The 26,273-nt window shown below is 44.5% G+C and overlaps 1 protein-coding gene across 1 annotated transcript in view; it reads right to left on the bottom strand.

Moving 5' to 3' along the window:
* LOC115105274 (PDZ and LIM domain protein 4-like) overlaps nucleotides 1–26,273 on the bottom strand; it is a 66,356-nt gene that overhangs the window by 19,579 nt on the left and 20,504 nt on the right. Inside the window, exons 2-3 of the mRNA XM_029627091.2 lie at nucleotides 25,437–25,588; nucleotides 6,476–6,563 (exon numbers count right to left, since the gene is read on the bottom strand). Of these exons, the coding sequence (XP_029482951.1) occupies nucleotides 6,476–6,563; nucleotides 25,437–25,588 (240 nt within the window). The remainder of the gene's footprint in view (nucleotides 1–6,475; nucleotides 6,564–25,436; nucleotides 25,589–26,273) is intronic.

Here is a 26,273-nt window from a genome sequence, read left to right as displayed (position 1 = left end):
GTCACTGACAGTCGCAAATAATCAGCTAGGTCTATTGCCACGCGGGCTTCATGGGCCTATGCGTTTGTGAAACTATCCACAGCTATTTGTTTTAAAGAAGCGAATGATTCTCTGTGGCTATGTCATGCTGTCTGGTCAAGTATTTTTGATGATTTTATTTAGACAGGAGTAATTTTGTCAAAACATGAATTCACTGTAGGGTAAGCCATGATCTGAACAGTGCTGGGTGCACATGTCAACTTTCCTTTCCAATTCGCAAGTGGCTGCCCTGAAACCAGAGATCTATATATAATGACGAGTTTCTCATGTCTCTGCCTTAACAATGAGAGTCGTTGTCCCAAAGGCGGGAAGGCAGGCGGGAAAGCTTAGGTCTGCATATAAAGCCCATAGAAATGCATTGGGCTTATTATGGATAGATTTTGGTGAGAGCGAGCCCTCCCGCTTCCTCTCTGCTGAAATGATCTCACTGAAGAAAGCATCCGAGCGAGCAAAACATCGCCCCTCTGTTTTACTACTGTACATGTAGCCCATGTATCTGATGCTGTCTGGCTAAAAATGACGACATGCCATACTATTTTTGTCCAAACATCATCACATACATGGTCTACACATACTGAGATGGGGGAGCACTGTTCAATTTGCTAGGATGCTTGATCTGAGATTGATGTGTCCTTCTGTCCACATTTCAACATTTTATTTGGAAGGGTGGGCCCCCTAAGGTTCCCCCATAAAGCCAGCCATGCTTGGCACGCATTTGTTGCGTGTTTCTGTCCCAGTTGAGCGCCGAGACTACTTAAGATGGCACACTTTTCCATAATGTACACTGTTGGCCTTGTGTCTGCAGCAAATAGATACAGTATTTGCTTTCAGTGAATGGCAGATTTACAAGGCAGTACATCTGGTGAATAGCTTTTAAAAGTGCCAGTTTGGTAACATTCAGGACCTGTAAGTGCTTTCAAGTTGCTCTTAGGTATGTATGGAGGCTACCATTATTTTCATTAAATAAATCACAGTAAGCAGACTGTCCCATTAAACTGATTTATCGTACCTATGCCGGTCTGAAGTGGTGTTTTTAAAACAGCACACATAAAATATATTTAATGGAAACTGTAGCGACTGGTGACACTCCTTCCACAAAGAGTTCCTTCCACAGAGTGTGTGCTTTGTTAAATCATATCTAATCACCAGATAAATCACTTAGTAACCTTATCTTGTTTTTCAAACTAACGCAATCAAACCTAATGTTGCTATATTATGACCAGTCACTCGTTGAGTCTCTCACATAGAGTTCCAAAACGGGAACGACTGCTGACGAAAAAAACATTTGTCAGAAGATAATCTATGAAATACTCTCACATTCTTTGAGCCTCGACTACGACAAAAAAAAAAAAAAAAGACTTGGAGAAAGCAGTATTTATGAGAAGCAGTTCTGTCTGCTCGTAAATTTAGACCGTCATTAGATTTCACTGACCTGTTTTACAATGGTGGCCAAGCATGGCCCTTGGTTCTGGGTGACTGGATGCTGAGCCTGTGTGCCTAGCCAGGGGGGAGGAGCTGTGTTGGAGTTATGCCTTTAGACTGGGGCCCGTTTAGACAGAACCACAGGACTCCTGGGGAAATCAGCCTGACTTAAAGCTACTCGTAATAATAAGCGCCGAGAAAGGAGGGGGAGGGGGAAGGAGATTTACTGCTGCTACCTCAGTCGACAGACTGCAGAATTTGGTCAGGGAGAGGTAGAGGAGAGCAGGAGGAGGAGAAGGAGAAGAAGGAGGGGGAGAGGTGGAGGAGAGCAGGAGCAGGAAAAGCAGGAGGAGGAGGAGGAAGAGGAGCCTAATTGAAACCATATGCTTGCTTCTGACTGGGCCCTAAAGCTCTCCTCTCTCTCTCCGATTCAACTTCCCCTCCCCCTCTCACAGTAATCCCCAGACCTGGGCAATTAAACTTTTCACATGGCGCTCTGCACCGCTAACCAAACAAACCAGCTCGTTATTGTCCCTGTTCCTATCCCGGAGTGCAGGGCTAAGAGAAGCCCGGGGATGGTGGGTCCAGGGCTGGCTGGAAGCAAGCAGACAGCCAAGGGGCTGCTCTCCATGGCCCCATCCGCTCCACAGCGTGCTGACAGAGGGAGAGAGAGACCTCTCTGGGCCAACCCAAATATAGATGGACATTTCTGGGGATTACCGTCTGATTGGTACTACTTCACCCAGGACTGGAAACAAACAACAAAATAAGTTGGGTCACAAGCTTATGATCCGAAGTCCTGGATGAATGTGGTGCAGTGAATGTGAACTCTCAATGGCACTGTGTTATATATATATATATATATAATATATATATATATGTGTTTACAGAGAACAATGTTTTAATTGAACCGCTAAACATATTTGACAGAGGGTAGAGTATGACCTCTATGGAACGGAGCACACAATCACTATAGAAAAATAACCTATAAGCACGTCACAATTAGACTCTATTGTCAGGGTTCTGTAATGTTATTTTTTAGGCAGACGATCTTAATCTGACAGGTATACTGGAAAACCAGTGGACTTGTTCCATTCATAAAACAGATTCTGTATCAAACGGATTCTATGAAGTGAAACTAATTCCAAGAAAAAAATGACAGTCTTAAGCCATGTGTGGACCCTCGCTGTCAGCTCTCATAAATTCCAGGAAGGATAATCCTCTCCCTCTTGCCAGCTTGGCAGTGCGGCTTGAGAATGGAACCTTAGTGACGTGAGTTCCAGTGTTTCCGGCATTCTAAAGCGCCATACTTTCCAAGGCCCCTGCTAAAGACACAATGGTGATTTTATTTAGCCTGAGGAAACATGCAGAATAGCATACAGTGGGCTAGCTGTAGCCATCTGTAGACCTACTTTAACATACTATAGACCACAGGCCTATTTTCCCTTATTTATTCAAATAATAATTTCAAAATTAGTCATTATCCTCTCTGGTAATCTTACAATATTCTGGTCTGTTGATGAATAAGATAAGTACATGGAAACAATCAATATCTTCCTCCTGTTTTTCACCTCTTTCCAGTACGAGGACGCCACAAATAGCTTTAGTTTCGTAACTGTTCAGGTTTAGAGAACTGTATGAGAATCTCCCACGTTCCCCTTGTTCAAGGAAACAGCTCACCACTTCCTTGTGTCACTTTCTGCTAGCTAGAACTCCCATATGCTGGTAGGGAGTTCACATGTTGTGTCTAATGTGTCTGGAGCACCATCAGCATTGTTAGATGCCGGTAATCTCTTTCAAGGTCAATTACAGTAAACAAGCCTGGAGGAGGAAACAACCATGGTCATTTATATCAAAATCTAATCAAAATCAAATCAATGTTTATTGGTTGCGTACACAGTTTAGCAAATGTTATAGCAGGTGCAGTGAAATGCTTATGTTACTAGCTCCTAAATGCGGTAAAATGTAAAACAAGTACGCAAATAATCCAAATAAATAAATAAATAGTGTCGTAACGACCCCAATTAAAACCCCAAATAGCACTGTAACAGTAATCCACATGTAATCTACGTATATACACCAGATTAATTTACACAAGAATGATGAAGTACAGAAGTAGATATATTAGAGCCATTTAGAGAATACAGTATATAAACACAGAGTGTGAAACGGGAAGTGTCCAGTGGTTTAATGTCTCTACAATACGGGACAGCAGCGTTGACTGTGTGTGACTGTGCGAGTGATGTGTGTGAGTGTATGTGCATGTGTTTGTGAGTACGAGGTGTGTGTGTGCTAGTTTGTGTGTGTGTGTGTGTTGTGTGAATGAGTGTGCATCACCAAGTGATGGCTGTTCAACAGTTTGATGGCCTGGAGATAGAAGCTGTTTCTTAGTCTCTCCGTCTTAGCTCTGATGCACCTGTATTGTCTCCGTCTGCCAGACGGTAGCTGAGTGAACAGTTCGTGGCTGAGGTCCTTAATGATCTTCTTGCCCTTCCTTTGACACGAGTGCTGGAGGGCAGGCAACGGGCCCCCGGAGCTGCGTTGGCCGCACCATTCTCTGGATAGCCATGCAGTTGAGGTTGGTGCAGTTGCTGTACCAGGTGGTGATGCAGCCCAACCGTATGCTCTCAATTGTGCATCTGTAGAAATTTGCGAGGCTCTTTAGGGCCAATGACGAATTTCTTCCGCCGCCTGAGGTTGTATAGGCGCTGTTGCGCCTTCGTCACCACGGTCTTGGTGTGGCGAGACCATTTCAGGTCCTCATTTAGCCTAGCTCAAGGGACCGACCAACCAACTGTTTCCCTTTCATGTTAACACGCCTCCACCAAAAGCAAATTAAGCAAATGCAGCGAATGATACTTACTCACTCTGCCGTTTCTAGCTCTCAACTTTAAGTCTATTAAAAAGTAGCCAGTCTTTCAGTAGAGAGCAGAGAGTGGATACAAGGTTTCCAAACCTCCCTCTGTAACTTATCCAGGAGGTAGTGCAGCATTCTCCGATTATACGCACACAGGAGGCACTGCTACCATGCCTGTCTCCGTTTATATACAGAGTTTGAGTTGATAGTTCCCCCTTCGCTCAGACTTCAGCTTGTGTCGAGACGGTGAAATACAACATTCCCAATCCCCAGGACCCCTCTCAGGGAATCTGTCTGGCTCACTGGATTGCCTGAAGGCTGTAATGGGTTGGTCTTTCACCTCCTTTATCACTAGGAAGATGTATATGTTATGACTACCACGCTTACAAGAGCAGTAGATCAACCATGTAACCCAAGAACATTAGGAATATTTAGGATAAGGATCAGTGGCTTTGACTTAGATGTCACGCGTGTTAAAGCAATAAAATGTCTATGCAGGTTTTCTGAAGACAAAAAAAGACGATGTAAACTTAGGCGCAGCTACATGGAAAAAAACATTCACCGTATGCACATCAGGGATACGGTGTTCTGTATTGAACCTTCCACCATTCGTATAGCTCGTTCATTCAACATGTCCACCAGCCTGCCTACTGAAGCGGAACTCAATAAATCTGTCTGCTGTGTATCGCGTCAACATTCAATTGATGAAGTGATGGAATCATTTCAGGCCTCTGTGTGACCAGTCAGCCCAGTTTACAGGGATCGCTACACTGAAAAGACTGGGACATGGGAAAGCGCCCCAACATGACAACCAATGGCAACAGTAAGAGATGAATGGTCACTTCTCAGAAGTCCCAGCCACAATACGCTCATTGTCTGCTTGTTTTGGTTACACTTTGCTTCACCCTCTATTCAGTATCAGAAAACGCTGCAAAGTTCACCGGGCACGCCTCGGCTTCTGGATCATTTATTTTGGGAACCATCGAGGCAGCAGTATATCAGAAGATAATCTACACTGAACAAAAATATAAACAACATGTAAAATGTTGGTCACATGTTTTATGAGCTGAAATATAAGTTGCAGAAATGTTGCATGCGCAAAACAAACAAGTTTCATGCAAAAATGTGTTTACATACATGTTAATGAGCATTTGTCCTTTCCCAAGATAATCCATCCACCTTGGAGGTGTGGCATATCAAGAAGCTGATTAAACAGCATCATTGCACAGGTGCACCTTGTGCTAGGAAGAATTTAGCAGCAGTTCCAACCGGCCTCACACCGCAGACCACGTGTAACCACGCTAGCCCAGGAACTCCACATCTGGCTTCTTCACCTGCGTTGTCTGAGATCAGCCTCCCAGACAGATGATAAAACTATGGGTTCGCACAACCAAATCATTTCTGCACAAACTGTCAGAAACCGTCTCAGGGAAGCTCATCTGCGTGCTCATTGGGGTCTTGACCTGACTGCAGTACGGTGTCGTAAACAACTAAACAGGCGTTCTGTGGGCAAGCGGTTCGCTGATGTTAACGTTGTGAACAGAGTACCCCATGGTGGCGGTGGGGTTATGGTATGGACAGGCATAAATTACAGACAACGAACACAATTGCATTTTGTCGATCACAATTTGAATGCAAAGATACTGTGATGAGATCCTGAGGCTCATTGTCGTGCCATTCATCCGTGCCATACCCTAATGTTTTAACCCCATGTTGCCAGGATCTGTACATAATTCCACACTCACCAGACATGTCACCCATTGAGCATGTTTGGGATGCTCTGGATCGACGTGTACGACAGCGTGTTCCAGTTTCCGCCAATATCCAGCAACTTTGCACAGCCATTGAAGAGGAGTGGGACAACATTCCACAATCAACTCTATGCGAAGGAGATGTGTCACGCTACATGAGGCAAATAGTGGTCACACCAGATACTGACTTGTGATCCATCCATCTACCTTTTTTTAAGGTATCTATGACCAACAGATCAATATCTGTATTCCCAGTCATGTGAAATCCATAGATTAGGGCCTAATGAATTCCCTATGTGAACTGTACTCAGTAAAATCTTTGAAATTGTTACATTTATATTTTGGTTCAGTGTATATAAATCGTATCTATGGCTCTTATTTGCATGTAAACAAGTGCAGCTCATACCTGTGGTGACTCAGACTCCAATGTGGCCATGTATGGACTTGTCTTGCCATCTTCAATAACATTTGGAGACCAGACTTTGTCTCCTGACCTGAAAGACAATACCCAGGAAAGAGAGGCTAGGGTTAGATAAACAAGGACTTTGTATCTATAAAATACTAAGGGGCTTTTAAAGCCGTCATATCTGCTCGTATCAACTTGTGTTCACAGGTTATTTGCTCACAGCAGTCACTAAGAAGATGCTATTAAATTATGTTATTACTGGATATGATTATGCTAGAGTGGAATGAAAATGGACTAAACTCATGACACATACACCATAATACAGTTAAGTAAGCGAAAAAAGATGATGACTTGAACTTTCGTATTAAATATCACTAACCACTGCTAAATATTACCGGGATATGATCCGGGGATGAAATATTTGACTGTGCTCCAAAATAAGCTTCACTTCTTCATTTTACACAGTATCAAGGGTCAGGTTTCTTCTCAGCATGTGTTTGTGTTTAGCAGGCGTAACACTGGCAGCTGAGTGTGACCACATTCCAATACACTTTAGTGATAAAGTCATCTCTACTGCACATCAACAGGAAAACTATGGCATGAACTCACGACCCTTGGCAAAAATTTCTCATGATTCCTTTTTTATTCACTTCAGTACCACTCAATATAACAGTCTGTGATTACATACTTTATGACTGAACCAAGCCTAGGCAGTCTAAAATATTATCTGTGCACACCAATCTTTGCCTTGCAAAATATCCTGTGGCGTACTGAATTAGCATCGAATGGCCCCCGCGATATGCATCTTTTCAGGGAAGATAGGAACCAATATACACAGGCAGTTAGGAAAGCAAAGGCTACCCTTTTCAAACGGAAATGTGCATCCTGTAGCACTAACTCCAAAAAGTTCTGGGACACTAAAGTCCATGGAGAATAAGAACACCTCCTCCCAGCTGCTCACTGCACTGAAGATAGGAAACACTGTCACCACCGATAAATCTGCGATAATTGAGAATTTTGATAATAATTTTTCTACGGCTGGCCATGCTTTCCACCTGGCTACCCCGGGCCACCGCCCTGCACCCCTCACTGCAACTTGCCCAAGCCTCCCCATTGCTCCTTCACCCAAATCCAGATAGCAGAAAGTGCTGAAAAATCTGGACCCCTACAAATCAGCCAGGCCACAATCTGGACCCTCTCTTTCTAAAATTAACCGCAGAAATGGTTGCAACCCCTATTACTAGCATGCTAAACCTCTTTAGTATCGTCTGAGATCCCCAAAGATTGGAAAGCTGCCGCGGTCATCCCCCTCTTCAAAGGGGGAGACACTCTAGACCCAAACTGCTAGACCTATATCTATCCTACCCTGCCATTCTAAGGTCTTCGAATGCCAAGTTAACAAACAGATCACCGACCATTTCGAATCCCACCGTACCTTCTCTGCTATTCAATCTGGCTTCCGAGCTGATGATGGGTGCACCTCAGCCACGCTCAAGGTCCTAAACGATATGATAACCGCCATCGATAAGAGACAATACTGTGCCGCTGTATTCGTCGACCTGGCCAAGGCTTTCGACTCTGTCAATCATCACATTCTCATTGGCAGACTCAAAAGCCTTGGTTCCTCAAATGACTGCCTCGCCTGGTTCACCAACTACTTCTCTGACAGAGTTCAGTGTGTCAAATCAGAGGGCCTGTTGTCCAGACCTCTGGCAGTCTATAGGGGTGCCACAGGGTTAAATCCTCGGGCCGACTCTTTTCTCTGTATACATCAATGATGTCGCTCTTGCTGCTGGTGAATCTCTGATCCACCTCTACGCAGACGACACCATTCTGTATACTTCTGGCCCTTCTTTGGACAATGTTAAACTAACCTCCAGATGAGCTTCAATGCCATACAACTCTCCTTCAATGGCCTCCAACTGCTCTTAAATGCAAGCAAAACTAAATGCATGCTCCTCAACCGATCGCTACCCACACCTACCCACCCGCCCAGCATCACTCCTCTGGACGGTTCTGACTTAGAATATGTCGACAACTACAAATATCTAGGCGTCTGGTTAGACTAGACTCACATTAACTTCTTGATGCACCCATCCCGTTAGCGGGATCATTATCGTCAACATCCGCTGAATTGGAGAGCGCCAAATTCAAATTAAATTACTAAAAATATTTAATTTTCATGAAATCACAAGTGCAATATAGCAAAACACAGCTTAGCTTGTTTTTAATCCACCTGTAGTGTCAGATTTCAAAAAAGCTTTTTGGCGAAAGCATACCAAGCATTTATGTAAGGACATCTCTCTCAGTAGACAAAACAATACAAACAGCTAGCAGCCAAGTAGATTGGTCACGAAAGTCAGAAAAGCAATCAAATTAATCGCTTCCCTTTGATGATCTTCAGATGTTTGCACTCACGAGACTCCCAGTTACACAATAAATGTTCCTTCACACAACAGTGTGTGAAAACCGTGTGAAGACTTACAGAAAACATTTGACCTCAGTCATTGCCAACAAAGGGTATTTAACAAAGTATTGAAATAAACTTTTGTTATTGACCAAATACTTATTTTCCAGCATAATTTGCAAATAAATTCATTAAAAATCCTACAATGTGATTTTCTGGATTTCTTTTCCTCATTTTGTCTGTCATAGTTGAAGTGTACCGATGATGAAAATTACAGGCCTCTCATCTTTTTAAGTGGGAGAACTTGCACAATTGGTGACTGACTAAATACTTTTTTGCTCCACTGTATCTCCCTCACTAGCTTTAAGCACCAGCTGTCAGAGCAGCTCACAGATCACTGAACATAGCCAATCTGTAAATAGTCCATCCAACTACCTCATCACCATATATTATTTATTTAGCTCCTTGCACACTCATCTTTGCACATCTATCACCCCAGTGTTTAATTTGCCATACTGTAATAATTTCACCACTATGGCCTATTTATAGCCTCACCCCCTTCATCCTTCCTCATTTCACACACTGTATAAAGACTTTCTCTATTGTATTATTGACTGTATGTTTATTTATTCAACGTGTAACTGTGTTGTTTGTGTCACACTGCTTTGCTTTATCTTGGCCAGGTCGCAGTTGTAAATGAGAACTTGTTCTCAACTAGCCTACCTGGTTAAATAAACGTGAAATAAATTAAAATTCATAGACAGTGATGGCTGTATGCCGGTCTTTCGTCAAGCATGAAACTTGCGAGAGCTTGGGACTATAAGGTTCTATCTTGAGATAATTGTCTTTAAAGTTCCAAAACCCTCATTGGTTTGAATGGTGTCAGCTATGAAAGCAGACAACCAGGTTTTCCTCTATGATTTTGCCTGTGCTTAGCTCTATTACATTTATCCTAAAAATCTCCATAGTCCTTGCTGATGACAAGCATACCCATAACATGAACATGTGAAGAGTGGTACTCCGTGATTTGCTGGCCCCAAATATAACGCTTTGTATTCAGGACAGTCAATTTGCTAAATTTTTTGTAGTTTTACCTCAGTGCATCGGAGGAACCAAACACATTTTTGAAAAACTGTCTACTATGACAAGGATGGTGCTGTTACCAGAGGATTCAGAAGGTCTGTGATGAAGTCAACAGCTATGTGGGACCAGGGTCTGTGAGGGATTGGCAAAGGTTGAAGCTTACCGGAAGGGAGATGACGAGGGATTTGGTTTGGGAGCAGACTGGACAGGAGTACGTAATCCCTTACTTCAAAATGCCAGTGAGGACCACCAGAAGTTACTAGCTAGAAGTTCGGTGGTTCGTGTAATGCCTGGAAGTCCTGACCCCAAGGACGTGTGCCACCATTGCATCAGTTGGGGGTCTAACAGCTGCTGGTACGTAGCTCTTCCTAGCTGGTGTCTCAGGAGAAGCCAGGTCTGAGGTTAGGGCTTCTTGTATGGCAGAGTGAATATCCCACTGTCCCGGTCCCATAATGCAAGAGGAAGGAAGAATGGATGTAGGGTCTGAGTTACTGGTCGGAAGGTCAAACTGCGGGAGAGCGCATCAGCTTTTACGTTTCTCTTTCCAGGGATGTAAGTAACATGAAAATGGAAGCGTGTGAAGAGCCCAGCGAGCTTGTCTGGAGTTGAAACCCTTGGCCCCTCTGATATATTATAGAGTACAACATGTTAGGATGAGGAAGGGATGTTGTGTGCCCTCCAGTGATGCCACTCCACGAGGAACAGCTTGATGGCGAGGAGTTCTGTTCCCCACATCGTAATTCCTCTCAGCGGAGGATAACTTCCTGGAGAAGAAGGCACAGGGATGTGATTTGAGGTGTTCCCACCCGCTGAGAGATTATGGCTCCTACTCCAGAGGCATCCACCTTCAGTGTGAAAGGAAGGGTTGGACCAGGTTGGCGAAGGACAGGAGCTGAGGTGAAGCTGTGTTTCAAGTTGTTGAAAGCAGTCAGGGTGGTATCAGTCCATTGAAGGGTCCGGGGTCTGCTAAGGTCAGTGAGGGGAGTGGCAGTAGAACTGAAGTTCCGAATGAACCGGCGATAGTAGTTGGATAACCCAATGAAACGTTGGAGTTCCTTAACCTCTCTAGGGTAGGCGAAAACCTGAGAAAAATCCATTCAGGTTGTAGTTTTCTATTCAATGCCATTACAGTATCCATTGACTTAGGACTCCATTTGCAGTTCCTATGCCTTCCCCTAGATGTCAACAGTCTTTATAAATCGTTTCAGGCTTGTATTCTTATAAATGAGGGAGTAAGACCAGTCTGAACGAGTGGACCCTAACGTGACGCAGAGTTTTTTTCAGGCGCATGTGCATTTCTTGTTTACCTTTTATATTGACGACGTTATTGTCCGGTTGAAATATTACTAGGCTAAAAACACCCTGAGTATTGAATATAAACATCGCTTGACATGTTTCTATGAACTTTACGGATACAATTTGGATTTGTTGTCTGTTTTGACTGAGTTTGAGCCTGTGGATTACTGAAGAAAACACGCTAACAAAACTGAGGTTTTTGGATATACAGAGACTTCATCGAACAAAATGAATATTTATTGAGTAAATGAATGTCTTTTGATTGCCACCATATGAAGATCATCAAAGGTAAGGAATTCATTTTATCTCCATTTCTGAGTTTTGTAACGCTTCTGTTTGGCCGGTTACGGTTTGTAATAATTTGTCAATTGGGCTAGGTATGCTTCGCCGAAAAGCATTTTAGAATATGCCACTGTGGTTGGTTTAACAAGAACTTAATCTTTAAACCTATGTAAAATATGTTTTGTTTTCTGAATTTTTATAATGAGCATTTCGGTAATTGAATTTGGCGCTCTGCAACCTCACTGGATGCTGGCCAGATGGGACGCTAGCGTCCCACATACCCTAGAGAGGTTAACGGTGGAGGGTGTCGGCCAGTTACTGATGGCGGTGACTTTGTGCTCATCCATGCTGACCTCTCCAGGTGTCAGTACGAAACCGAGGAAGTTTACCGAGGTTACATGGAAGGTGCTCTTTCAGTATTCAAAGGTTATGGTCAAGGAGCCGTTGAAGAACCTTTTGCACATGCCGCAAGTGTTCCTTCAAGGAGTGGTTGATCATATCCTGGAAAACCTTGTTCATAAAGGATTGGAAGACAGCGGGGGCATTAGTAAGGCCGTAGGGCATGACCAGGTATTCGTAATGCCCTTGTGCGGTGATAAAGGTAGTCTTCCATTTGTCGCCTTCACGTATACGGACAAGGTTATATGCCCGTCGCAGGTTGAGTTGTGTATAGATGTTGGCGCGGCCCACTTGTTCAAGGGTCGCTGGGATCAGAGGAAGAGGGAATCGGTTCTTGATCATGAAGTCATTCAGGGAAAGGTAATCAATACATGGACGGAGACCACTGACCTTTTTTCAACGAAGAATAAGCTGGACGCAGCCGGGGAAGGAGGACAAACGAAACCGTTTGTGTGTGTCAATGTAGTTCTCCTTTGCCTCCTTTTCCAGGATAGGGGGTAAACACAGCCCTTCGGTGGGGACACTCCAGGAAGTAAGTCAATAGCCCAGTCCCCCTGGGTGATGTGGTGGCAGAGTGGAGGCCTTCATTTTGCTGTACTGGGTGGATTCAGATGGTATGGAGGGTGACACACTGTCAGGTGTATAATGACGCCCGTGCCCAATGGCTGCCTGTCCAGGGTGTTAATCCTTAAAGGAGGGGTGACAGTGTTAGATCAATGTCAAGCTCTTGTACTAGCTGGTAATCGATAAAATGACCTGCTGCTCCCAAATCTATCAAGCCATCTATGTAGTTAGTAACCCCCTTCATGGTTATCAATACTGGGGTGGAGAATTGCTTCTGGGAGATATTTGGAAGTAAGGACACGCCTACCCGCATGGCAGCAGAGGGACCCTTCTCATCTCTTTGTGGGGTGGGGGGGGGGGGGGGGGAACAGAGCAACGGCTGAGTAGATGATCTTTCCCTCCACAGTATAGGCAGAGCCCTTCTTGGATCCGCCTTTGATGTTTGATACACGGGAGAGGAGCATGGCTCAACTGCATGGGCTCTGGAAGACTCGGACAGGACAAATCATGGAAAGAGAAGGTTTCGGGTTCCTGGGTGGCAGAGTTCGTTGGCGATGAAGTGGTCGATGGAGATGGACATAGGAATGTATTGATTTAAATCCTGAAGAACGACTCCACAGGCCAGCTCCGCCTGAAGTTCCCTGTTGAGCTCTAGTCAGTAGACAGTAGGTAAAGCAGCCTCACTCCATCTACTCCCTGCAGCCATGGTGCGGAACGAGGGCATACTCGGCAGCTGAATTGCATCCTTGTTGAAGTTCTATGAGGAGGTCTCCTATAGGACGACCTGAGGGAGAGTGAGCGAATACCTCTTTGACGAGAGTGTAGAAATGGGTCTCGGATCCGAGTTCTGTGCTGTTGGCAGTCCATATGGTGGTGGCCCAATCCAGGGCTTTGCCTGTGATTAGAGACAACAAAATCCAACCTGCTCTTGTCAGTGGCAAAGTTAGTGGGGTTGTGCTCAATATATTTGCTGCATTGTATCAGAAATCACTGACATTTCCCAGGTGAACCGTCATATTTTCCAGGCATGGATATGAATGGAGGAGGGTTACGATAACTGGCATCGGAGGAGTAGGGATAGGCTGGCAGAGAAGAAGGTAGATTTCCACCATACGCTCCTCTTGCTGGGTAAGGCGCCACTGTAGCTCCGCTGAATGCATTCCATTTTTAGGTGAGGTATTCTGTAATGAATACTCAGGGAGAAAAATTTGTAGATTCACGCAGGTGTTGATTTTGCCTTCGCAGGAGGCAGGAATCATGGTCACAGGCAGGCAATGGTCATACACAGGTAGGCAAACAGGCAGGGAATCAAAACTAGGACTGAAGGCGATAACTGGTTCTCACAAACAAGCTACGAAAATCCTTAGTAGAGTCAAAACGAACAATACCTCAAAGGCACAAACAGAATGAATTGAACTAAATAGCAGCTGATGAGACCAGGTGAGTAACTAACACAGGTGAAATCAATTAACAAAAATGAAAGACAGGGCTACGTTCAAGAACACAAAGTAACAGGCTACGTTCAAGAACACAAAGTAACAGGCTACGTTCAAGAACACAAAGTAACAGGCTACGTTCAAGAACACAAAGAAACAGAACACAAGGTTGACTAAGAAAATAAATACAGAACCTTACAATAATGTGACTTGTTAAGCACATTTTTACTAGTGAACTTATTTAGGCTTGCAATAACAAAGGGGTTGAATACTTATTGACTCAAGACATTTCAATTTTCATTTTAAAATAATTTTTGAACATTTCTAAAAACATAATTCCACTTTCACTTTATGGAGTATTGTGTGTAGGCCAGTGACAAAATCTGGAATAAGGCAAGGGGTGTGAATACTTTCTGAAGGCACTGAAGGTAGATAACATTGAACAGAACAAGACTATGACAATAACTCCATTTTGACAAAAATGCAGAGAGAATCTTAGTCCCAATCTCCTGTACTGTGTCTAACACGAATACAGGCACAGATATTTGTAGCGTAATCCCACAGTATTCCTTGTTATTAGTTTAGTTCACCATGCTGAGACAGCCATCCGAGTGAACAACAGGATGGTAAAGGGGTCAAAAATGATTGTGTGCTCTGTGTCAGGTGACTTTGTACAATAAACCCCATTGTCTTTCATTTATCAAAGTATTTTGCCTATCATGGCTGGGCAAATCTAGTCTTAATTTATGGCCTGTGCTCCACACCCCAGACATGGAGAGAAAATTGCTTTAGCAAGATTTAGAACTTCCTATGAAACATGCAATACAAATGAAATGGCATTATATAGCTTGCTTAATGGCACACCGTTGGGAAGGGGGAAGTAAATGACTCTCGCCTCCACATAGAAAAACAGACTTCTGAGGGAGTTTGTAATGCTTTTTTGGAATTCCTGAATCATGTCGGGGGGGTCTCGTTGCTAGACCATTTGCTGTTACAGTATATGGGCCAACCGCTCAGCTTTCAAAAGGGCAATGCCATGACATCACAATGGCCCCAGCGAGGCAGCAGAGTGCAATGTGCGTGTGTAGAGGAACAAAGACGTGTTTCCCTCCACTCCTTCACCTGGTCAGTCGGTCAGTAGTCTCACCTACGTACGTGAACGCAGGCAGGCCTCTGGAGCAGGAGGCAACAATGAGGCCTCTGAGTTCTCCACTAGTGGAAATTTCCCAACTGAAGGATGAGGTCACTCCGGATTCAGCTGGCATGGCTGTGGCGGGTGAGGCAATGCCTCAGAAATGATCACAGAGGTGTTCGTATCAAGGCTGCTTTATGGGTAAGTGTTTGATGGATGAGCTGCAGACAGAGTGGGACGATCTATGCCTAGGACATCCATCCAACCCTCCCTCTTTTCCAAGGATACAACACTTTATAATCCAGGATGTTTGTTTCCTTGGATACATAATATGAATTCATATTATGAATGCTCTATTGAGCAAGTCAATTGGTGGCACATTACATTTGCTTTAATACAAGGAACCATAGAACATGTCAAGGAGGACACACACTATATATACAAAAGTATGTGGACACCCCTTCAAATAAGGGGACCCGGCTATTTCAGCCACACCCGTTGCTGACAGGTGTATATAATTGAGCACACAGCCATGCAATCTCCATAGACAAGTGCTGTTATTGTGAAGTGGAAACATCTAGGAGAAACAACGGCTCAGCTACGAAGTGGTAAGTAACACATGCTCACAGAACAGGACCACCGAGTGCTGAAGCGTGTAAAAGTCATCTGTCCTCATTTGCAACACTCACTACCGAGTTCCAAACTGCCTCTGGATGCAAGGTCAACACAATACCTGTTCGTCGGGAGATTCATGAAGTGGGTTTCCATGGATGAGTAGCCGCACACAAGCCTAAGATCACCATGCGCAATTCCAAGCGTCTGCTGGAGTGGTGTAAAGCTCACCACTATTGGACTCTGGAGCAGTGGAAACACGTTCTCTGGAGTGATGAATGATGAGCAGGTGTCCACATACTTTTGGTCATGTAGTGTAGATTTATGAGTGGAAACGTTTGAGAGGCAGAGAGACTGACGGAGTAGGCAGCAGACAATGTGATACGCACCAATAGGACAGGCACAATGGAGCATATTGTTTTTCGTGATCCAGTTTAGCGTGTCCCTCCAATATTGAGTCAGTGTGTGAGGGATTAGTGGAGACGGTCTGCGAGTGATCAGAGCCGTGCAGACCAACGGCCTTTTACTCTCTCCTCGCTGGCCTCCAGTGCCAAGAGACAACTGGTCAATGAGCACGCTTTTATTTTACGTCAAATTGAATATCCTTCTCCTACTCCCCTTGCTCATAAATAAGAGTGTGTGTGTATATCACTGTCGAATAAAGATGAGAGAAGTCTCTCAAATGAAATGACCCAGTGTCAGGGTATCATTAAGAGTTTCGACAAACCTTCCCTTCGGTCAGATTTTCCGCTGTCTGACTCTGCTGGTTTTTAATTTCCTGATTTGGTTGAGGCGGTGGATGTGGATGGTTTATTTTGGCTGTGCAGGGATTTCATGCTGCATTGACTAAAGGGGAGAAACTACCCTCAGACCAAGATGCTGATCAACAGCATTACCTCTTGCCAGATTGAGGCCTCCCTGTTGTTATCAAATGCATCTCAACTCCTCTTGCTCCCTAACTGAAACCAGTTTTTTAATAATACACTGTTATAAATCAAAACCATCAAGCTGCTACTTCGTTATTGGTGTAATATGAGACGAGATCAAATGTCGTCTCTGGTCTCGGAGACAAAGTGGTTTTTAAAACCACACGTATGGGGTCTTCTCACCAGACCTGGCGGTCACTTAGTAGATTGTTGGTCTGTGAGATGACAAGATCAATGACTGCAGCAGAGCTGTAGTCTCCCCTCCCGACTCCACCGGCTCCCTTGATGTGCCATTTACGACCACAACAGAAGTGGAGGACGGGAGGGATTTTCCCTATCTTTGGCTGTTTTTTTCTTCTCTTTCCTAGTAGGAGTACTATATTTACAATCCCTGTCCCATTCATAATTCCTCAGTTCTGACTCACTGTCCAGGCAGTCAGACCAGGGAAACAGAGGCACCTCCACCAGGCTATCTTTCTCTCTCTCTGTCTCTCTGTCTCTCTTTGTTTCTCTCTCAAATCAAATCTTATTTGTCACATGCACTGAATACAACCTTACAGTGAAATGCTTACTTACAAGTCCTTAACCAACAATGCAGTTTAAAGAAAATACCACAAAAAAAGTAAGAGATAAGAATAAACAATTAAAGAGCAGCATTAAATAACAATCTCCCTACAGTCTCTCTCCTTCCTCAGGTCTCATTACTTCTCTATGTTGAACCTGCCAGACCAGCAGGGCTCTTTCCACAGGCTCTGACCACTCGTGGAAACGAATAACTGTTTTTGTCTCGCAGCTCTTTGCAACCACCACTGCTTTCTTCAAGGGAAAGAGGAAAAGGAGGCGAGGAGTGTGGGCGTGAGGAGGGATCAGAGAGGAAAAGGAGGCGAGGAGTGTGGGCGTGAGGAGGGATCAGAGAGGAAAAGGAGGCGAGGAGTGTGGGCGTGAAGAGGGATCAGAGAGGAAAAGGAGGCGAGGAGTGTGGGCGTGAGGAGGGATCAGAGAGGAAAAGGAGGTGAGGAGTGTGGGCGTGAGGAGGGATCAGAGAGGAAAAGGAGGCGAGGAGTGTGGGCGTGAAGAGGGATCAGAGAGGAAAAGGAGGTGAGGAGTGTGGGCGTGAGGAGGGATCAGAGAGGAAAAGGAGGTGAGGAGTGTGGGCGTGAGGAGGGATCAGAGAGGAAAAGGAGGCGAGGAGTGTGGGCGTGAAGAGGGATCAGAGAGGAAAAGGAGGTGAGGAGTGTGGGCGTGAGGAGGGATCAGAGAGGAAAAGGAGGTGAGGAGTGTGGGCGTGAGGAGGGATCAGAGAGGAAAAGGAGGCGAGGAGTGTGGGCGTGAAGAGGGATCAGAGAGGAAAAGGAGGCGAGGAGTGTGGGCGTGAAGAGGGATCAGAGAGGAAAAGGAGGTGAGGAGTGTGGGCGTGAGGAGGGATCAGAGAGGAAAAGGAGGTGAGGAGTGTGGGCGTGAAGAGGGATCAGAGAGGAAAAGGAGGTGAGGAGTGTGGGCGTGAGGAGGGATCAGACAGGAAAAGGAGGCGAGGAGTGTGGGCGTGAGGAGGGAAGACTCAGGGGTTGGGAGGTGAGATTCGCCACAGCCGGTCCATGTCTTCATTGAGACTCAATAGGCCGAAGATATACAGGCCATCTAAGGGAAACGTGACATGTTTCAATAAGACCCTGGCCTGCTGGGTTTCTGTCCGCCGGGCACTGACACCACAGTGAACTTGGAGCAGGGCCTGTTTAGAAACAACCTTTTGATCAGGCTGCTAGAAATGCTGAACTTAGCAGAGCCATTTGACCTCACAGCGCAGGCCCGAGGGAACCTGTCAGGGACTGGAAATGGAGCAGCAAAGTTGGATGGGTTGAAGTGGTGACTCAGTGTCAAGCTCTACTAAAGCTGGCCTGTTGCTCTCTTCCTCCTCCTCCTCTCTTCTTCCAACTGCTGTGTGACAAATGCATTAATAACACCATTTCTTGATTCAGAGGCAGTGTCATTTCAAAAAACAGATGCTCTTCCAAGCCCAGGTTTTTTGAACATTTATTTATTTGACTCTTGCTTTCATGAGGCTCTCTGGTCAGCTACCAAGGGCTCATAGTTGCTTTAAAAACGGGTTATGAAAAAAGTATTTAAAAATAAGGTAATGAAAGTAATGGATTCAGTGGCGTAAGTAAGACATTCTTGTACATAAGTGCCTCAAGCTCCGCTGCAACCAATGTAATGTGGGTTCACAAGCAGACCTGTAGGCTTATATACAGTATTTATCCAATGGCAGCACCAGGAAATTACAGGCCTCAGCAGCCTGACAGTTTGAGTCCTTCATAGCTGAGACTTTTAATGAAGGCTTGGTCTGTTGTTCTCAAAAATATTATTTTCTGGGTAAGTCAACTTGGCCCCTGCCTCTTCTGGACATTCCAAACAAAAATAGAACTTCATTTTGGTTGCACTAGTTCAATACTCTCCAGTAAACATTATCATTCATTATCAGTCATTATACATATAGCACAACATTCCTGTTGTCAAGAAATCAATCAAGTCATCTTTATTCGCATTGAGACACGCAAAATCTCCCCTCCCTTGTGCTTACTGTAAGTGTGAATGGAATTTCCCTTCCGTCTTCCAACTGACTGAGGTTACATGCAGTTAAAATATATATTTTTTTTTTACATGACATAAAGTGAAGGACTTGAAGTGCCCTATATCCTCTAGGCCTCGGAGAGAAATCCAAAGCTAAGCTACATGATGCATGCAATCTATGTAATTGAATTTCCATCTACACACACAGGTAAAAATCTGGGCCGCAAAATAACATTCTTATGCCCAAGTGGATTCTCTTGCTCTCGCTCCCTCACTCCCTTGTAAACTCCCTCATACCTCTCACTAAAACTAACTGCACATGTATGCTAGCATCTGGGGTTGGAGCAAAGGGTACATACTCATCTGTGCAACACACACTCCCTGTATTCAGCAGCCCAGGCCAACATCAATTACCCAATGGTGTAGTGAAAAAGGTCACATACCAGTAAATACCGGGGCTGCTGCTGTGTTCACCATGCCGTCATGTGACCTGAATTTCAAATGTTCTCATTATGCCGTGGAGAATAGTAAAGAATGCGAAAAAGCATTAACTTTTTTGCTCCTGCCGGAGTGGTTGGCTGGCATTCCATCTCTAATCTCCAGTTATGGTTTCCCTAATCATTTGCTCATGACCGATTGAAAAGTGCATGAATTTCATGAGGTAGAGGCTAATAAAATAAAGATACATTTTGATTGATGCAGGTTATGATTCAAGATCAGTCAAGATCCGTTTAAAAGCATGAAAGTACCTTTATGTAAACTCGACATCGCTTACCTTGTGTTGTGGCTCTCTACAGCAGTGGACCTTTCGGTTCCCACTCGAGATTGCAATTAACTCAACCTCGTGTATCCTTAAATAAATGTCCTATTCCTATGTGGATATACTGTACCGCTTAACGCTCATTCTGATTTACGGACCGCTTCACAGAGAGGCCGGAGCATTTAGAGGGAAAGCACATTCTGGATTCTACACAAAAAACGGAACGTTTCTTCTGACAGGATAAAACGTTGAGCTCAAACACAACTCCATGTCTCCTGCTCGTCTGATGGATCAGGTTACCCATGGATGTGGAAATCAGGCTGATTCTCCTTTCCACTGCATGTGCAAAGTCTGCTCCAGGCTGACGATTAGTACCATTCTGGGTCTAATGTTCACTTCACTACCCTAGAAGGAAAGAGGACATTTTCATCCTGGATCTGTTGTCATCCCAAACCTATTCCAAACCGCAGTAGGCTACTCTTCTCATCTGGGAGTTTCAAACTGTCTATTGGAAAGCTGAGAAAAATACTAATCTTCCACTCTGCTTCAATTCCATTTCTGAGTTCTCCCTTCTAAATGGCAACTGGCTGTTTAGACTGACGATTTCCATTGAAATAGAGAATTTGCTGTGTTGCATTACATCATAATGCTCCTGTCCTCTCCAATACCAAAGACTCATCCCCAATGTTCCTGAACTAAGAATTATGCATTGCTGTAAGCAGTGGAAAAAGCCATTTCACCCATCATAAGCTGCTGAATATACAATATCAATCTAACTGTCCATGTAGGAGTCCATGCTCTGCCACAATGTGTATGCCTTACTGAATGTGATGCAAGGGTGCTCTGTTGGGGTAGAGAATTGATCACTTTGACTGGCTTCCACGAGTGATTGAAAAGAGCATTATACACAATATTTACAAAACTATGTGGACAGCCCTTCAAATGAGTGGATTTGGCTATTTCAGCCACACCCATTGCTGACAGGTGTATAAAACCGAACACACAGCCATGCAATCTCCATAGACAAACACTGGCAGTATAATGGACTTCCTGGAGAGCTCAGCGGCAGTCCGACAGACAAATCTGAGTTTGGCAGATGCCAAAAGAACTCTGCGTGCCCGAATGCATAGGGCCAACTGTAAAGTTTGGTGGAGAAGGAATAATGGACTGGGTCTGTTTTTCATGGTTCGGGCTAGGCCCCTTTGTTCCAGTGAAGAGAAATCTTAACGCTACAGCATACAATGACATTCTAGACGATTCTGTGCTTCCAACTTTGTGACAACAGTTTGGGAAAGGCCTAATCCTGTTTCAGCATGACAATGCCCACGTGCACCAAGCAAGGTCCATGCAGAAATGGTTTGTTGAGATCGGTGTGGAAAAACTTGACTGGCCAGCACAGAGTCCTGACCTTAACCCTGTTGAACACCTTTGGGATTAATTGGAAAGCCGACTGCGAGCCAGGTCAAATTATTTATTTTTTAAACCTCTATTTAACCCTTTTTTAACTAGGCTAGTCAGTGAAGATCAAATTCCTAAATACAATGATGGCCTACCCCGGCCAAACCCTAACCCGGACGATGCTGGGCCATTTGTGCGCTGCCCTATGGGACTCACAATCACAGCCGGTTGTGATACAGCCTGGAATCGAACCAGGGTCTTTAGTGACACCTCTAGCACTGTGATGCAGTGCCTTAGACCTCTAATCGCCCAACATCTGTGCCCGACCTTAATGCTCTTGTGGCTGAATGGAAGCCCGACAGTAATGTTCCAACTAGAGGCCGACCGATTAATCGGAATAGCCGATTAATTAGGGCCGATTTCAAGTTTTCATAACAATCGGAAATCGGTATTTTTGGGCGCCGATTTGCCTTTTTTTTTTTTTTTACACCTTTATTTAATCTTTATTTAACTAGGCAAGTCAGTTAAGAACACATTCTTATTTTCATTGACGGCCTAGGAACGGTGGGTTAACTGCCACGTTCAGGGGCAGAAAGACAGACTTTCACCTTGTCAGCTCGGGGAATCCAATCTTGCAACCTTACAGTTAACTAGTCCAACGCAATAACGACCTGCCTCGCTGCCACAACATAGTTGAATGTGCTGACAACAAACTCACACAAAAATTATCAATGGAAATCAAATTTATCAACCCATGGAGGTCTGGATTTGGAGTCACACTCAAAATTAAAGTGGAAAACCACACTACAGGCTGATCCAACTCCAAAACATGTCAAAATGAGGCTCAGTAGTGTGTGGCCTCCACGTGACTGTATGACCTCCCTACAACGCCTGGGCATGCTCCTGATGAGGTGGCGGATGGTCTCCTGAGGGATCTCCTCCCAGACCTGGACTAAAGCATCCGCCAACTCCTGGACAGTCTGTGGTGCAACGTGGCGTTGGTGGATGGAGCGAGACATGATGTCCCAGAGGTGCTCAATTGGATTCATGTCTGGGGAACGGGCGGGCCAGTCCATAGCATCAATGCCTTCCTCTTGCAGGAACTGCTGACACACTCCAGCCACATGAGGTCTAGCATTGTCTTGCATTAGGAGGAACCCAGGGCCAACCGCACCAGCATATGGTCTCACAAGGGGCCTGAGGATCTCATCTCGGTGCCTAATGGCAGTCAGGCTACCTCTGGCGAGCACATGGAGGGCTGTGCGGCCCCCCAAAGAAATGCCACCCCACACCATGACTGACCCACCGCCAAACCGGTCATGCTGGAGGATGTTGCAGGCAGCAGAACGTTCTCCACTGCGTCTCCAGACTCTGTCACGTCTGTCACATGTGCTCAGTGTGAACCTGCTTTCCTCTGTGAAGAGCACAGAATATTGGTGTTCTCTGGCAAATGAAAAACGTCCTGCATGTTGTTGGGCTGTAAGCATAACCCCCACCTGTAGACGTCGGGCCCTCATACCACCCTCATGGAGTCTGTTTCTGACCGTTTGAGCAGACACATGCACATTTGTGGCCTGCTGGAGGTCATTTTGCAGGGCTCTGGCAGTGCTCCTCCTGCTCCTCCTTGCACAAAAGCGGAGATAGCGGTCCTGCTGCTGGGTTGTTGCCCTCCTACGGCCTCTTACACGTCTCCTGATGTACTGGCCTGTCTCCTGGTAGCGCCTCCATGCTCTGGACACTACGCTGACAGACACAGCAAACCTTCTTGCCACAGCTCGCATTGATGTGCCATCCTGGATGAGCTGCACTACCTGAGCCACTTGTGTGGGTTGTAGAGTCCATCTCATGCTACCACTAGAGTGAAAGCACCGCCAGCATTCAAAAGTGACCAAAACATCAGCCAGGAAGCATAGGAACTGAGAATTGGTCTGTGGTCACCACCTGCAGAACCACTCCTTTATTGGGGGTGTCTTGCTAATTGCCTATAATTTCCACCTGTTGTCTATTCCATTTGCACAACAGCATGTGAAATGTATTGTCAATCAGTGTTGCTTCCTAAGTGGACAGTTTGATTTCACAGAAGTGTGATTGACTTGGAATTACATTGTGTTTTTTAAGTGTTCCCTTTATTTTTTTGAGCAGTGTATATATATATATATATATATATATATATATATATATATATATATATATATATATATATATATATATATATATTTATATATATAGAGAGAGAGAGAAAAAAACACATTTTGTTGTCCATTAAAATAACATCAAATTGATCAGAAATACAGTGTAGACATTGTTAATGTTGTAAATGACTACTGTAGCTGGAAATGGCAGATTTTTTATGGAATATCTACATATGCATACAGAGGCCCATTATCGGCAACCATCACTCCTGTGTTCCAATGGCACGTTGTGTTAGCTAATCCAAGTTTATCATTTTAAAAGGCTAATTGATCATTAGAAAACCCTTTTGCAAATATGCTAAACACAGCTGAAAACTGTCGTACTGATTAAAGAAGCAATAAAACTGGCCTTCTTCAGACTAGTTGAGTGGCTGGAGCATCAGCATTTGTTGGTTCGATTACAGGCTCAAAATAGCCAGAAACAAAAGCACTTTCTTCTGAAACTCATCAGTCTATTCTTGTTCTGAGAAATGAAGGCTATTCCATGCAAGAAATTGCCAAGAAACTGAAGATCTCGTACAGCGCTGTGTACTTCTCCCTTCACAGAACAGTGCAAACTGACTCTAACCAGAATAGAAAGAGGAGCGGGAGGCCCCGGAGCACATCTGAGCAAGAGGACAAGTATATTAGAGTGTCTAGTTTGAGAAACAGACGCCTCACAAGTACTCAACTGGCAGCATCATTAAATGGTACCCGCAAAACACCAGTCTCGACGTCAACAGTGAAGAGACGACTCCGGGATACTGGCCTTCTAGGCAGAGTTGCAAAGAAAAAGCCATATCTCAGACTGGCCAATAAAAAGAAAAGATTAAGATGGGCAAAAGAACACAGACACTGGACAGAGAATTAAAATGAAGGCTCTCAATTAAGGCATTTATTTGTCTGCCCAATGCCATCGCAAAGTAGTCAAGACTGTCGATAAAGGGTTTGGCTCCTGAGATCACTTGGAAATAAATCTTAATAACCAAAGCTTTATTAAAATATCAAGTTTGAGAGGAGTAAAACAGTGAGCTGACATTCCCTTTTTATCTATGCATTTCTCTATGGGGAGAAATGATGGTGCCTATAAGTGTGACATAGCCTATTTAAAACAAGTTGTTATTTCGTTTTGAATAGAATTAGATTAGAATTCTCTTTTTAGGCCTTATCAATAGTTAATTTAACCTTGCTTATTGACAATGTTTGGCATGTCCATGCTCAGCCATAATGCAATTAACAGTAGGCATAGCCACTATATCAGTGCGAATGCTATTGAAATCATGCAATTACTTAGAACAAAGTGGACTGCAAATGGGTTCAAATGAACCTATTTAGCAAAAATGGGATAGGTCTAGATTTTGTTATTTCATTTCTTTACGCCATTTAGCAAACTATAACGGACTAACATTGGAAATGGAGTTGATTTCAAGACCATACAAAAGACCATAAATACACAACCTGAAGCAGCCAGATATTTGGGCTCCCGAGTGGTGCAGCGGTCTAAGGCACTGCATCTCAGTGCTAGAGGTGTCACTACAGACACCCTGGTTTGAATCCAGGTTCTGTCATAACCGGCAGTGATTGAGTCCCATAGGGCGGAGCACAACTGGCCCAGCGTCGACCGGGTTTGGGCCATGTAGGCCGTCATTGTAAATAAGAATTGGTTCTTAACTAATTTTCCTAGTTAAAAAAAAGTATATATATTTCACCATGGAGCATGTTCTGATTGGCCAGTGAGGGGCCAAGCCTTAATTCACCCACAACTTGTTTATTCATTAAAACATAACCCTTTTGCGCCAACACCAGCAAGTGCACCGATTATAGTGATAATAGCAAAAATATGTCTGCCCTGAACCTACACATAGATTTACCATGGCGTTATGTTGGTTCAAATAGAGCCCACAGTCACACTCCCATATAGACATACCTGCAGATGGCCAGTGTGAGCTCCCCAATGCAGGCCTTGATCCTGTTCTGGGCCTCCATGTGTGTCATGGTCTCTGTGTTGTCCCCATTGATAACCAGGATGGTGTCTCCAGGACACAGGTCCCCCTGTGCTGCCTTACTGCCCGGTGTCACCTTACCACCAAACAAAAGAGAAAATATTAGGGTGGAAGTGCCACACCCAGCCAAAATACAATAATACAGCCAGTCTATTCTGGCTGTAATGTGACCCACCCCAGAACTATAGGTTTACATTTTCTATTGCCAGTTGCAGTGAGTGACACAGCCAAATTAGAAAGCAGACACTTAAAGCGTTATTGGTAAGCCTGGCAGTTCGAACTCTTTGAATTTTGACAACATTGAAGTGAGTGTTAATACAGTGATAGCAGGGCGGCAGGTAGCTTAGTGGTTAGAGCGTTGGGCCAGTAACCAAAAGGTTGCTGGACCGAATCCCTGAGCTGACAAGGTAAAAAATAATCTGTTGTTCTTCCCCTGAAGAAGGCCCACTGTTCCTCGGTAGGCAGTCATTGTAAATAAGAATGTATTTTTAACTGACTTGCTTAGTTAAATATAGGGTACTACTATGACCCATAGGGCTCTGGTCAAAAGTAATGCAATGTATACAAAATAGGGTGCCATTTGAGATGCACTAAGCCCATGAGTGCTGTCCATCAGAACACACACATAGCCTCTGTCTAATACTAGGAGATACATTGCAGGTTCCTTTCCGTCATCTCTCACTCCAGATATATACAAAGCCCCTGTGGATGTCTTTCTGGGCCCCATAAGAGGGGTGGGGGAGAAAGAGAGAGGGCGGGGG

This window comes from Oncorhynchus nerka, linkage group LG22, assembly GCF_034236695.1.
Source record: "Oncorhynchus nerka isolate Pitt River linkage group LG22, Oner_Uvic_2.0, whole genome shotgun sequence".
In the NCBI taxonomy this organism is placed as follows: domain Eukaryota; kingdom Metazoa; phylum Chordata; class Actinopteri; order Salmoniformes; family Salmonidae; genus Oncorhynchus; species Oncorhynchus nerka.
Note: the sequence above shows the minus strand (reverse complement) of the source record. Positions and strands in the feature narration are given on the sequence as shown.